Source organism: Cervus canadensis, chromosome 14 (assembly GCF_019320065.1).
Source record: "Cervus canadensis isolate Bull #8, Minnesota chromosome 14, ASM1932006v1, whole genome shotgun sequence".
Lineage (NCBI taxonomy): Eukaryota > Metazoa > Chordata > Mammalia > Artiodactyla > Cervidae > Cervus > Cervus canadensis.
The window spans coordinates 1,342,268-1,357,290 of NC_057399.1; the positions used below are offsets into that span (position 1 = coordinate 1,342,268).

The window sequence follows — 15,023 nt, forward strand, 5'->3', positions numbered from 1 at the left end:
GTGGAGAAGGGCACAGTTCTTACCCTTGCCAGCTGTGTTCAATGGGGTCACAGTTGTCCAGGTAATTGAAGCGAATGATATCAGTTGGATGCTTGTCAGAAGACCTCCAGGGTGGGAGTTCTTTCTCCCCTGGGTGGTTCTTCTTTCTCAAAGAGGAAGAGGATCGGAAAGCGGATGAAGGAGACAGCTTTCCCCCTGGAGAACTGCTTCTAATGGGCTGAACATCCGCGATCACAAACCCATCTTTTGGAGGTGTCTAGAAGGAGAAAATTATTTCTGTTCTCAAAACACTATAATAATAACAAAAGTAAAACAAAGAACATGGATTTCCCTGGTGGTCTAGTGATTAAGAACCTGCCTGCCAACGCAAGGGACACTGGTTCAATCCCTAGTCCAGGAAGATTCCACATGCCCGTGGTGCCACAACCACTGAGCCAGCGTTCTAGAGTCTGTGCTCTGCAACAAGGGAAGCCATCGCAATAAGAATCCTGAGCATGGAAGGCAGAGAATAGCCCCTGCTCACTGCAACTAGAGAATGCCCAAGGGCAGTAACGAAGACCCTTTGCAACCAAAAATGAATAAATAAATGAATTCTTTAAAAAAAATCATCATTATCATCATCACCATGATGGCAGTGATAATGGTGTCAATGATTACAGCAGCCACCAACCCAGAGGTACTTGTATGTGTCAGGCACTGTCTCAGGAAGTATTCCTGCATTATTATTATTTTTTGAGGGGGGTTATACAGTGAGGCATGCCGGATCTTAATTCTCCCTACCAGGGATCAAACCTGCACCCCTTACATTGAAAGCATGGAGTCTTAACCATTGGACCACCAGGAAAGTCCCGTTCCTACATTATTTAACCTTCATGATAACTTTAAAAGGTAATCGTAACTACTTCCATTTTACAGAAGAGAAAACTGAAGGTAGGATAAACTGATTAATTTTTCCACTACTACTATTAAGACACAAGTAATAAGACACAGGGTCAGAATTTGAATCCAGGATTGTCCAGCTTCAAGCCCACACAATGAATTTCTCTATATTCCTATATTGCCACCTCACCTACCTATCATTATACAGTTATTCCACAACTGCAGTTTATTTGTTCATAAAAATATACATTCTTAAAAACAGTACCCTGTCCTACCTATCTAAAACACAGAGACAATTTCCATTATGTATGGGTAAGCTATAGATTTTATCAATTATCAAAACCAGCCATTTCCAAAGAATTGGGAAATGAAAGTCTATTTTTTTTTGAAAGTCTATTTTTTAATTGCCCAAAATGAAAGATGTTTTTTTCTGCCAAAAAAAAAAATGTTTTTTTGTGTGTATAAAATTCGTAAGGGTTTTTATGCGATTGTAGCCTAAGGGAAGAGGTACTGCTATGTTGAGAAGCCATTAAAGGCTTAATTTTTGTTCTTTAAGAGATTAGGGAAGCTTTGCTCAGTAAATTGGTTTGCTTAAATTGTTTGTGAAAATTTTAAAATTCCCCAAGTTCCTCCAAGCAGAATCAGTTAGTTTCTTATCCCTGTTTCAGCTGTTCTTTGTACATATTTCTATTACAGGATAGATAGTACTTCATATTCAATGTGGTAACTGTCTGTGTCCTGGGCCATAGACTAGGCTTCCAGAAAGTGGGGTTAAGATGACTGTACTCTTAGCACCTGGCACATAACAGTATTTAATAAATATTTACTGATTTAGTGAGTGAGTATAAGTAGCAGAGTAAGAAGACATTTTACTTTTATATAATCGATAGCTCATTACTAGATTAGTATTCGATGTTTTGTGCGAATCCTGGAGGAGGGCATGGCAACCCACTCCAGTATTCTTGCCTGGAGAACCCCCATGGACAGAGGAGCCTGGTGGGCTACAGTCCATGGGGTTGAAAAGAGTTGGATATGACTGAGCACAGCACAGTGCAGGTCTCACTTAAAATGGACATTCAATGGAGAAGGAAATGGCAACCCACTCCAGCATACTTGCCTGGAGAATCCCATGGACAGAGGAGCCTGGCAGGCTACAGTCCATGGGGTCAGGAAGAGTGGGACATGACTGAACCAACTGAGGAGGCACACAGCCTTTGTTACATGTAAAATGAATACATTTACTTAACACTAATTTACTGAGACCTATATGTATCGAGCACAGAAGTGAAGAAAACAAATAAAAATCCTTCCCTTAAAAAAAAAAAAAAAAAGGGACATTCAAGGAATTCCCTGGTGGTCCAGTGGTTAGGACTCTATGCTTTCACTACCGAGAGCAGGAGTTCAATCCCTGGTCAGGGAACTAAGATCCCAAGCCACATGCGATGGCCAAAAAACAAAATAAATAAAATAAGATGGACATTCGTTTCATTTTTCTGAGTTTACACTGAATGAAATCTATTTTTGCTGGAAGAGGTCTCATTTAACACCACTGGTAATAAAGAATACATGATAATAAAAAAGCAGTTTCAGGGGAGAAAATTTAGGCATGAATGCTAGTAACTATATACATAAACAAACATCATTAATTTTGAAAAGTACAAAATATTGACCCCTTAACAAAATAGGTAATAATGAAAACTGATGACTTTTCTGTTAAGTAAACAAAAAATTTGTTCCCTTTACTCAAAGCCTTTTGAGACTTTTTAAAATCGCAAATGTTGAAAAAATTTTAAATGCTTTTGTTTGCATATATTGAAATGACCATATATCTTTTCTCTTTTATTCTGTGAATTACATGGACTGATTTTTTAATATTATGCCAACCTTACTCTCCTTGGACATATCCCACTTGGTCATCATGTATTATTCTTTTTTTATATATTACTGGGTTTAATTTGCCAGTTTTTTCTTTAGTAGAAAAACTGAAATTTACTATAACAAAGTACTCCCTAAAGAAATTAAATACTAAGCAACAATGTGTCAATTTTCTTGTATCAGAACTATTCATTATTTTAAAATATGTGTGTGTTAGTTGCTCAGTCATGTCCGACTCTATGATCCTATGGACCGTAGCCCACCAGGCTCCTCCGACCATGGAGATTCTCCAGGCAAGAATACTAGAGTGGGTTGCCATTCTCTTCTCCAGGGGATCTTCCCAACCCAGGGCACAAACCTGCATCTGCTGCATTGCAGGTGGATTCCTTACCATCTGAGCCACCAGGGAAATGCATAAATAGTTTCTGGAAAAAAGAGTTATTGTTGAAGACCAAGTTTTAAAATTAGTATTACATACAATACTCAAAACCTTTTTTCATTCTACAACCTGGTTAATCACTTTTCTGTCCTCTGCCCCAGAATAACCCAAGCTTCAGCTATTGAAGCCTTTCCCTGCCTATGAGTGACTTCAAATGAGAGTTAAGGAAAGCCTTGTGATAAAAGGAGTCATAGCTATTGTAATTTTAAAAATAACTCTTCCACCACTGCATTAAAAATTTTTCTTTTTAAAAGAAATTCTCATGAAGAACAGCTATCATTGAAATCAGAAAGGCTGCTTTTATTATTTTAATCATAACAGTATTAATTATGCAGTTTATTACTATATTAAATGTAGAGGGTTTCTACTTCAAGTAAACACAATAAAATGAAATGTAAATGAGCATGTTAAGAACCAACTATTCGTATTTCAAAAGGATTCTTCAATTCAAAAAGGACTCACTGCAGCTTTCCTATATTAAAAAATCCCTGTGGTTTTAAAAATAATTTAAAATTTTTAATTTACACATAATTTTCAGGAACTCTTCTATTATACAAAACAATGCACAACTCTGCATGTATATAGGTCATGCCATAAAGAAAAAGCTCATAAAAATTTCCCATAAGTTATCTAATTAACTGTGACTATAAGAATGAACATAAACATTGGTTATAATGCATAGAAAACCACTAGAAAAATTTATGCTCATATTATTTACTGTTTACGATTCTATGTAGGGACTTTACATTGCTAGTTTATAAAGTAAAAAGAATTTTAATATGCCAATTATGCCCTTTCCTAATTACTAATTTATTGCAAAACTTTTCTTTATAAATGATAGAAACATAAACCAGTTTGCCTGGTAGAATCACAGAAAATTTGAATTAGTTAAGTAAAATTTGATGACCCATAGGTAATAAATACTGCACATTACCCACAGAATCCCAGTGTCAGAATTGGGTTCTGTAGGCGTTAGAGACACAGAAATCCAGGAATCCAGAGAGAAAGAGGAGCTCCAAGTCCTAACCTGGATGGAACTGTAGTTTGTGAGTGTCAGATGACTTTCAACTAACATGGGTATCTTGAAAAGAGCTGTTAAGTTCTTAGAACAAGGGAATTTTGTAGTCATGGTATATTTCTTTTGAACCAATGGCCTTCCACAACTTAGTTCTAGAATTCCTAAGTAGCTGATATTAGTAATTCTGTTGCTTCTTTTCCCAAATTTACCTTGGGCTTGGTAACATGGAGTTCTTTCACCATTTGAATATAATGCTTCTTCCATACACCCTGCTCATAGGGAGTTGGGGAGAAATTGATGTACCAGTTAAACCGTAAACATTTTAGCATCCAGAGCTGATCCAGTTCAGTTAAGTTCTTCCAATGCCAGCTCACCTGGAAAAACAAAGTTAAAAACTATTCAGTTTACGTGTCCACTTTCTCTAGGTTTTCAGCTATCACCCTGGTACTTAGAGAACTTTTTTTTTTTTTTCTGGAGTGGGTTGCCATGCCCTCCTCCAGGGGATCTTCCTGACCCAGGGATCGAACCCACCTCTCTGTGTTTCCTGCATCACAGGTGGGTTCTTTACTGCTGAGCCACTGGGGAAGCCCATGAATGAATCAGAGTAAACATAATTTTAACTAGATAAACCAGGCCTGGAATTCACAACTAGTTTCTTTTTGGTCCTTTTCCTCCAAATCACAGCTAAGTTATCTCCTACCTGAAGTGCTTCCTAACCAGGCAGGAGATTTTTTTTTTTTTACTTGGAGGATAATTACTTCACAACATTATGATGGTTTTGCCATACATTAGCCATAGGTATACATGCGTCCCCTCCAACCTGAACTTCCCTCCCGGTTCACACAGAGCACTGGCTTTGGCTACCCCTTTTTCTTTTTTTTTTAAAAAATGTTAATTCAGACAGAATCCAAGTCAACAGATATTTATCAAGCTATTAATCATCCTCATCACAACCTGAAGGGCAGTATAATTAATATTCTCCCCTTGCAAATGCGGAAACTAAGTTTCAGATAAGACTTTGGAACTTCCTAAAGAGCTCTGGAAGTCTGCATATCAAAGTTATATGGAGGCTACAGAAACTCCAGTTGGCACATGGCTTATTTTTTTCATGATATGCTTCTGTTTTCCCTCCATTCTTATGATGTAACTAAATATAAACTTTATAAAGGGAACACAATGACGAATACTATATTGGTGTGTCCTAAATAGCCTTTTAGATTCAATAGAGCATTAAGTATTTATCCTGGGGACTTCCCTGGTGGTCTGGTGGCTAAGATTCTATGCTTTCAGTGCAGGGGGCCAGGGTTTGATCCCTGGTTAGGGAACTGGATCCCACATGCTGCAACTAACACCTGGTGCAGCCAAATAAATAAATTTAAAGAAAAAAGTATTCTGTACATTCCATTTTCAGAGCATTATGGTCAATCCTACACATCCAGCAAATGGTGGCGGTGACCCTATTATGTGTAGTAGTGTTTAAAATAATTTACTCCAGGTTTTAAATAAGTCTTAGTAGAAACTAGAGTCAAGTCCATGTATAAAGTTGAGACTAGGCATTCCATGTCTCTTTTCAAGAATTGCAGAGATGACAGCTAATCTTCACATTCATTTCATCCTTGGAAAATTGGCCTCTTTTTCAAGGTTAACTCAATAATAAATAATGTTTGAGTGCCCCCAAAAGGAGCAGAACACTCTGTAATGCAACTTGCTACCTATCCATTTGTTTATCGATCTGTCTCTCTTCCTCTCTCTTTCCATCCATTGTGTATGGAGTTCCTATTACGTCCAGGATTATTTTATGGGCTGAAGATAAGACATGTATGGGAGAGGGAAGCAGAAGGGGGCATAATTTGGAGAAACAGTAGGTTCAGGATCTCATGGAGGAAAAGGCTTAGAGGATCTAATACAACACTGCAGGCAGAAATAGAGATGATAACCACTTCGTGCAACCCAGAGTGAAACGACACTGCTCTCAGTCCTCATATGGTTAGTTAATTCAATCAAGATGTGGAGTTTGGGAGGGAGGGGATGGGGAGAAAGTTCTTCTCAATTCTCACCCTCTTCCTCTTTTTACTTAGATCTGGTTTAGACCAGGGTAGTTAAGTTGGGGTTCCCCCCCGCCACCCCACACTGGGGAGAGATAAAATTTCGCTTTGTTTTTTATTTTTGCTGCTTTTTGTTTAAAACTAAATAGGAATGAGGAAAGTTGAGGGTAGGTAAGAGCTTTCAAAACTGTAAGACAACCCCCACCACATTTTTAAACAGCTCACAGCTCATCTTGGTGCAATGACTTTATTGTTTACTTTTTTAAATCTAGCTAAAGAACAAGTGCCTCACAGTCAGTTCTGGGAGTAAAATACGATGCTGAAATCTACCAATATTGACATACAGTACACAGAGATGATAACAGTGGCTGTTTCGTATCACATATCCCTGGGATGATAACATTCTCCCTGTGAAAAACATGGAAAGTTCTGAGAAACTTGAAGAAAAACAATACTCAGAACCCTGTCAATCAGAGTTGACCAAACATTATCAACAAGCTGGTAGAGTTATTTTCCCTTCTGTTTTTCAGGTATATATGAAAGCAAAATTGGGAAACTGCATTGCAATTTAAAATCATGCTTTTTTCATTTTACATATAATAAGCATCTCTGTTCTTCCAAAACATGTTTTCTAATGACTGCCTAATAATTCATTATATGCCTGAATGATACTCTATTACTGGGCATTTAAAACACTGTGCTTTTTTAAAAAAACAAATGGTTTCATTTTTAGAATAAGTAACATGTGTACATCAACACTAAATTCAAAGATACCAAGGGGCGCACTGTAAAAAAAGTAAAAAAAAAGAGTCTCTCTCATCCTTGTCATCTGGCCACTCACTGCCCTCCCTGAATGTAACCATTGTTACTGGCTTCTTGTGTGCCATTCCAGAAGGTTAACGAATATGGATACATTCTTTTATTCTTTCCAAAATGGTAGGATAATTTTACACCTTTTTTTCTTGATGATATATTGCGGAGATAGTTGCAACCACTCTGCTATTAGCAGACATTTCCATTATCTCCAACCTTTTGCTACTACAATGATGCAATATTCTTTTATAGACATAAATTTTGCCTGTGTTGAAGTATACCCATCTGACAAATTCCAAGAAGTGGAACTACTGGCCAAAAGTAATCTTATTTTTTTTTTAATTAAAAATTTTTTTAAGTTTTTTAGCCATGTCTCATGGCATGCAGGATTTCAGGTCCCTGACCAGGGATCAAAGTCACACCCTTGTTAGTGAAAGCACAGAGTCCTAACCACTGGATCGCCAGGGAATGTCCAGGAATCTTTATTTAAAAACTGAATACTACCAAATTGCTCTCCTTGGTGTTTGCATCACTTTATCTATCAACAACATATGAAGGTGCCTGTTTCCCCACACCCCCAACAATATAAATCTTGCTTTCTTTATTTATAAAGCATATATAATATAAATACAATATATATAAAATAAATAAAGCAAGATTTTAAGTTATACATTTTCTTTTGAGGCTCTGAATATTATAAATTACTCACAAAGTCTTCCTTCCCTAGATTTCCTTTAATTACATTTTTTTTTCCCCTTTAGTCATGCCTGGTGGCTTACAGGATCTTAGTTCCCCAAACAGGTATTGAACTTCTGCCCTCAGCAGTGAAAGAGCAGAAACTTAACCACTGGACCACCAGGGAATTCCCTCCTTTGAGTAGGAAATGGTTTCCTATAATTTCATATCAATCTTTTATCCTTCTAGAATTTTTTTCCAGATACTGCCCAATTGTCCTAACACCAATTATTAAATAAGTCATCTATCTTACTGCATTCATTTTCTTAATTTTTTTTTCATTTTCTTAATTTTAAAAACTAAAGTTAGCATGTGAATGCACAGTAACAGGTAATTTCTGGTCTTTCTAGACTATGCAAAGAAATCAACAAAATGACTATCAATTTTATATCTTAAAAAATATACTTGAATACACCATGGAATTACTTGTAAGAAAATAATGGTCAGATGCTTTTCCAACCTGTGAGTACATTTGTCCACTCTAAACTTCTTCAGTCTCACATGCTTTTGTATTTATCATGTTAGCACCTTATTTTGCGCTTTTCTATTTATGAATGGCCTGCACTATACACTTTAAGGTTTTACTATGGTCCTCTGCTGTGCCATATAAGACTATTCTGCTGATGAATCCATTATGTACACGTGTATATATTTCCCCAACTGGCTAATACTATTTTATGGACACTTAGTGATGGCTTACTTTTTCTCCCCTTTGAGCACTAAATGCACAGCCAGACACAAAAGAGATGGGGGCTAATTCAAATTGTACAAACTAAACATACTGAACATCTTGTCAATTCTTGGTTTTGTATACGTGCGTTCTTTTTTTTCCCTCAAGTTTCAGTATTTTCTAGGCTGTCTTTACAAAACACCGAACACTGCTTCTTTGTACCTGTGCACAACGACAAAGGCTTCGGGGGTCCAGGAAGGAAAAGATATATAAAGATAACACCCTTGGGAGCTTGGTAGTAAAATCCAGAGCTTCTGCTGGAATTTTCTCCTGAAGCTTTCGACAGCAGAACTTTTGCTGTGACAGGGAGCAGCGTTCTAACAAGCCTGTCAGGATTCTTCTCCTCTGAGTATCCGTCCATTTGTCAAACTGGGAAAAAAAAAAGCAAAGCAAAAAAAAAAAAAGCTCCAGATTTAGTCTGACACCAGAGACACATTATGAAAGAGATAAAGAACTGCACAGAAAGTGAGTTTAGTAACTTATTCCTAACGAATTGCATGCATTTCTTTCCGTAGCGAGTACACCCCACGTTTTGCCACCTACCTCTTCTTTCTCACATTTGTGAGCGTGAGCCCAAGCAAGGCCGGTGTGGACATAGACGTGCACTTGACCTCAAAACTTGGAGTTACAGAAAAATTTGGGAGCTGGTCATATTCATAAACTGAGAATATATATAGACTTGTAAAATACAGATCTTCTTTAACTTCTGATGGGGCTATATCTCAATTAATCCATCATAAGTTGAAAATATCATAAATTAAAAATGCATGTAATACACTTAACCTACCAGACATCCTAGCTTAGCCCAGTCTACCTTAATGTGCTCAGAACATGTATATGAACCTTGATGCTTGTTGCTGTTTAGTCGCTCAGTCATGTCCAACTGTTTTGCGACCCTATGGACTGTTGCCCACCAGGCTCCTCTGTCCATGGAATTCTCCAGGCAAGAATACTGGAGTGGGTTGCCGTGCCCTGCTGGGTCAGGAAGATTCCATGGAACAAACCTGAGTCTCCTGCATTGACAGGGGCATTCTTTATCACTGAGCCACCAGGGAAGCCCTCAAATGAACCTACAGTTGGGCAAAATCATCTACCACAAAGCCTATTTTATAATAAAGTGTTGACTACTTCATGTAATTTATTGACTACTACACCTGGAGAAGGGAATGGCAACCCACTCCAGTATCTTGCCTGGAGATTTCCATGGACAGAGGAGCCTGGTGGGCTGCAGTCATGGGGTTGCACAGAGTCGGACGCGACAATGCAGCCTAGCATGTACACAAGCACACTGAATGTGAAAACCAGAATGGCCGTCTGGGTACTGATGGTTTTAAGTGTATCTGGCCCGTGCTCTTGTGACCGAGCGGCTGACGGGAGCTGTGGCTCACTGGCTGCCCGGCACCATAAAAGAGGATCCTACTGCACATGGCTAGCCACCCCTCCAAAAAAACCCAAATACAAAGTTTTAAGTATGGTTTCCACTGAATGTCTATCACTTTTGCATCACTGTAAAGCCAAAAAGTTGCTAATCCAAAGCATCTTAAGCCAGGGACTGTCCGTACAACCTGAAGAGAAGACACCTGGGCAGTCAGTCTCCCCCCACAGTTTCTATATCAGCTCATTAGTGATTAAAACTCCAGGACCAGAAACAAACCTTTGCGTTCACAATTACAGATAAGGCAATACAAGCAAATATCTCTGAGAAGGGGGAGTATATAGGGTTAAAGTTCTGTGTGTGTGTGTGTGTGTGTGTGTTCTCAGCCACTCACTCTTGTCTGACTCTTTGCTGAGCCCACTAGGCTCCTCTGTCCATGGAATTTTTCAGGCAAGAATACTAGGATGGGGTGCCATTTCCTATTTCAAGGGATCTTCCTGACCCAGGGATTGAACCTGTGTCTTTTGGGTCTCCCGCATTGGCAGGTGGATTCCTTACCACTAGCACCACCTGGGAGGCTCCAGTTAAAGTACTACTAATATGTAAATGATTGATATGATTGGAAAGGAAAAGTTGATAGGAGGACCTGGAAAAAAAAAAAGAGTGCCAGAAACAGGAAGTACATGCCAAAGCAATCTGGGGCATGCCAAACAAACGCTTGGGTTACTTCACAATTTTCCCCAGTGATGACCCCAAACCAGTCCCAAGATGAGTGACTGACCAAAGATGAGAACGTGAGAGCTGGCCAAAATCAAAAGAAAGGTTCTTATGGGAACAGTTACCAGCTTAAGGAGCTGTTATCAGAGTCTAAACCTGTTTTTCTTCTTTAGTCCATCAGAGAAGAGAAAACAGGGAAGTTTGGGGCTACTTGTATTTTATATGCTATTGCATTTCACTGATAGATATTTGCTACTTATTATAAAGTAATCAGAATTTTATAATAGTTCAGTTGTAATCAGAAAATACATTGACCACCTAAAAAGGCATATAAAGTAAAAATGTATTTTTGACAGGGCTTATGACAAGTCAACTTCTTTATAATCATAGGATCTATTTTTTTTAATTAGTTGGAGTACTTCTTGATTAAAACCATTCACTGTGGGACTTCCTTGGTAGTCCAGTGGTTAAGGATCCGCCAGTGCAGGGGACATGGGTTCCATCCCTGGTCTGGGATGATTCCATATGCTGCGGGGCGAGTAAGCCTGAGAGCCACAACTGCTGAGCCCACACGCCATGGCGACTGAAGCCCAAGCACCCTGCAACAGGCCACTGCAGTAGGAAGACTGTGTACTGCAAGTAGAGAGGGGTGGTCCCATGCTCACGACAAGTAGACAAATCCCCACACAGCAATAAAGACTCAGCCCACAACCCAGCTCAGCCATAAACAAAGAAATAAAAAGAATCTGCCTTCCAATGCAAGGGACTAGGGTTTGATACCTGCTCGGGGAACTAAGATCCCACATGCCACAACTAGAGAAAGCCTGTGTGCTGCAACAAAGACCCAGTGCAGCCAAAACAAAGAACATTAAATGAAACAAAAACTATTCACTGTTACCGGATCTATTCAGTGCTCATGAATCTCACTTTGGACGCTATCATTCAAGGGGGAGGGGGGACTCTAAAATGAAAAAAAAAAAAAAACCCATCAGAAACCTTAACTTACAAAAAAATGAATAAAATGTATTCATGTATGAATGTTCCCAGATTTCTTCTTGGTCTGTTTCTGCACAGTCCCTATTTCCAACTATCATAAAATGAGACTTCTTTCCTTTGGGGATGGATTATTAGAATGAATAGATAAGTCAGACCAGAGTGGCGAGGGCCAGGGGAAGGACCAGCCCACGAGGCTGCGGTGATCTATAAAACAAAGAGCCAGTGGCGGGCATAAGGAGACCGGAGAGCTGCAGGGTTTTGGCTTGGAGGGAGCTTGTGGCAGTTCAGACTGGAACTGCCTTTCCTGCAGTTACACAGTGTGAGAGAACTGGGGAATGAAGAAAGGGGATCTGGTAAGTAGTGTTATGAGTTCTGAATTGGATCCCCTGTGATTTTTCCTTGAGAGACAACATGAAAATTGGTATTCATCTTTAAAATTACTTTGGGCAGTGCTACATGCTACTCTGTAGAAACTGAGCTACATGGGGACCCAGGATGATTAGGGTTACGAAAAAAATTTTATGGGATATAATTAGCACTACAGTAAATCAGAAATAACCCCAAATGCCTCACAATAGTGAATCAGCTCAGCAACATGATAAGAGAAAATATGGCATTAAGGATGCATGGGGGCTTTGGGAATGAGGCCATTCAGAACCTCTTAATTTCTTCATTTATACATTGAGAATAATTATATCTAAATTTAGAGTTACTGGGAAGATTAAATAAATGAAAATATGTATAAAATTCCTAATAGAGTGTATGACTAACTGTAGTCATGGTAGCCAATATTATAAACAGTGGTCCCCAACCTTTTTGGCACCAGGGACCAGTTTCAAGGAAGAGAATTTTTCCACAGACTGGGGGAACAGGCAGGGAGGGATGGCTTCAGGGTGATTCAAGCACATTACATTTTGTTTTAGTTCAGTCGCTCAGTCAGGCCGACTCTTTGCAACTCCATGGGCTGCAGCATGCCAGACTTCCCTGTCCTTAGCCATCTCCTGGAGCTGGCTCAAACTTATGTCCATTGAGTCACTGATGTTTTCCTACCATCTGGTCCTCTGTTGTCCCCTTCTCCTCCTGCCTTCAATCTTTCCCAGCATCAGAGTCTTTTCTAATGAATCGGCTCTTCACATCGGGTGGCCAAAGTATGGAGTTTCAGCTTCAGCATCAATCCTTCCAATGAATATTCAGGACTGACTTCCTTTAGGATTGACTGGTTTGATCTCCTTGCAGTCCAAGGGACTCTCAAGAGTCTTCTCCAACACCACAGTTCAAAAGCATCAATTCTTCATTGCTCAGCCTTCTTTATGGTTCAACTCTCACATCCATACATGACAACTGAAAAAACCATAGCATTACATTTATTGTGCACTTTATTTCTAATGTAATGCCACTGCTGATCTGATGGGAGGTACCAACGGGTCTGTGGCCCCGAGGGTGGGGACCCCTGTTATAAAATATCATAGTGATGTTAAAAATAATAAGCATGATGGGTAAATTATTAGATATGCAAATAATTAAATTGCAAAGCATAAAGTTACCATGTTTGTACATTAACAAGGACAGGAAGCACACTTGGAAGGATTGAGGTCAGCTCAATTATTTTCACGGATGCCCACAAGAAGAGAACAGGCTCAGATTGAAGAACAGTGATTTAGAATGAATATAAAAGAACATTAGGATTATAAAGTGCTGAAGAAATCTATAAAAGAAAACATTCAAACCTTTCCCTCTAGAGATTAAAAAGATAATTACATTGGTTTCTCATTTATTTCCCTGATTATAACAGTCAAAGATAATTTATATTTGGCTTTGATAGGTGTTCTTTGCCTCGGGGGTTTCTCCTCTCTAATTGTGTTTATTTAGGCTAATAGAAAATGAATTTGCATTCCTTGAACTTCTACCAGTTGAAGGTGGGTAGATGACTGAGAAGAATGCGTAACAGCTGGGGAAAATCCCCTTGGAATTTAAAAGGTGCTGGGAATAATCCAAAAAGTAGATAATCCATTGAAGAATTAACTGTATATGAATTTGGTAATCACCCAGTATCTTTCTCTTTTTTAAAAAAATTTCTAAATTGAAGCATTGTTATTTTACAATATTTCAGGTATATAGCATAGTGATTCAGATATATAGATACGTATACACACACACACACACATATTCTGTTTTAGATTCTTTTCCACTGTAGGATATTATAAGGTATTGAATATAGTTCCTTGTGCTATACAGTAGGTTCCTGTTTTTTTTTTTAATCTATTTCATATATAGTAGTATATATATCTGTCCCACATCTCTTGCTTCAGCTCTTCAAGAAAAAAGAGCCATAATATCATGGCCAAGGATCTAATGTGTGAGACAGGGGAGCAGCTAGGACCATTTTCTTACCCTGGTACCATTTATGATACTTCATTTTACAGTTAGTTCCTTTTTAATATTAATATCATATATAATTAATATATGGCATTGTGCTATATTATTTTATGCTATACTATCTTATATGGCCATCACTGGTGACTCAGTGGAAAAGAATACGCCTGCCAAGCAGAAGACAGGGGATCAATCCCTGGTTGAGGAAGATCCCTTGAAGAAGGAAATGGCAACTGGCTCCAGTATTCTTGCCTGGGAAATCACATGGACAGAGGAGCCTGGTGGGCTACAGTCCACGGGGTCACAAAAGACTCAGACACGACTGAGTGACTAAACAGCAACAATACGATCTTATATCATATCATAATTATATTTTATAGTTACTTTTAATGCCTTTGTATAGGGCTTTCTTGACAATAGGATTGTGAAAATCCCATTTTCAGAGTAGTTGTTACAAGGATTCTTGCTGCACTTTCAAGATGTGAGGACAATTGCCAGGGCATCAGTGCCACTCATCTCACACCAAATGGCAAGGAAAGGCAAGTTCTCAGGCAGTGAGGTCAAGATAAAGGAAGAGGCTTGTTACCTTTTGCTTACTGGTTATATTATCTTGGGTTTCCCTGGTGGCTCAGTTGGTAAACAATCTGTCTGCAATGCAGGAGACCTGGGTTTGATCTCTGGGTTGGGAAGATCCCCTGGGGAAGGAAATGGCAACCCACTCCAATATTCTTGCTTGGAAAATCCCATGGACAGAGGAACCTCGCGGGCTACAGTTCATGGGGTCGCAAAAGAGACAAGACTGAGCACACACACATGGCTAAATATAAAATACTTTTTGGATTGTCTATTATTGAATAGGTTTCACATTACATCTTGCCCCTTACTATCCAGATTGTTTTAAAAAGTGACTTTACTTCTAACATGAGATTGAGCTTTAAAGCCAATACTTGACTCCTACAATGAAAATCCCAAGTAATGCTAAGTTTAAAAATCAGTATCCTTGGGCTTCCCTGGTGGCTCAGTGGTAA

The 15,023-nt window shown here is 38.8% G+C and overlaps 1 protein-coding gene across 1 annotated transcript in view; it reads right to left on the reverse strand.

The window, feature by feature from the left end:
* FBXO16 (F-box protein 16) overlaps positions 1-15,023 on the reverse strand; it is a 72,967-nt gene that overhangs the window by 14,459 nt on the left and 43,485 nt on the right. Inside the window, exons 6-8 of the mRNA XM_043487290.1 lie at positions 8,697-8,903; positions 4,421-4,585; positions 24-256 (exon numbers count right to left, since the gene is read on the reverse strand). Coding sequence (XP_043343225.1) covers positions 24-256; positions 4,421-4,585; positions 8,697-8,903 — 605 coding nt within the window. The remainder of the gene's footprint in view (positions 1-23; positions 257-4,420; positions 4,586-8,696; positions 8,904-15,023) is intronic.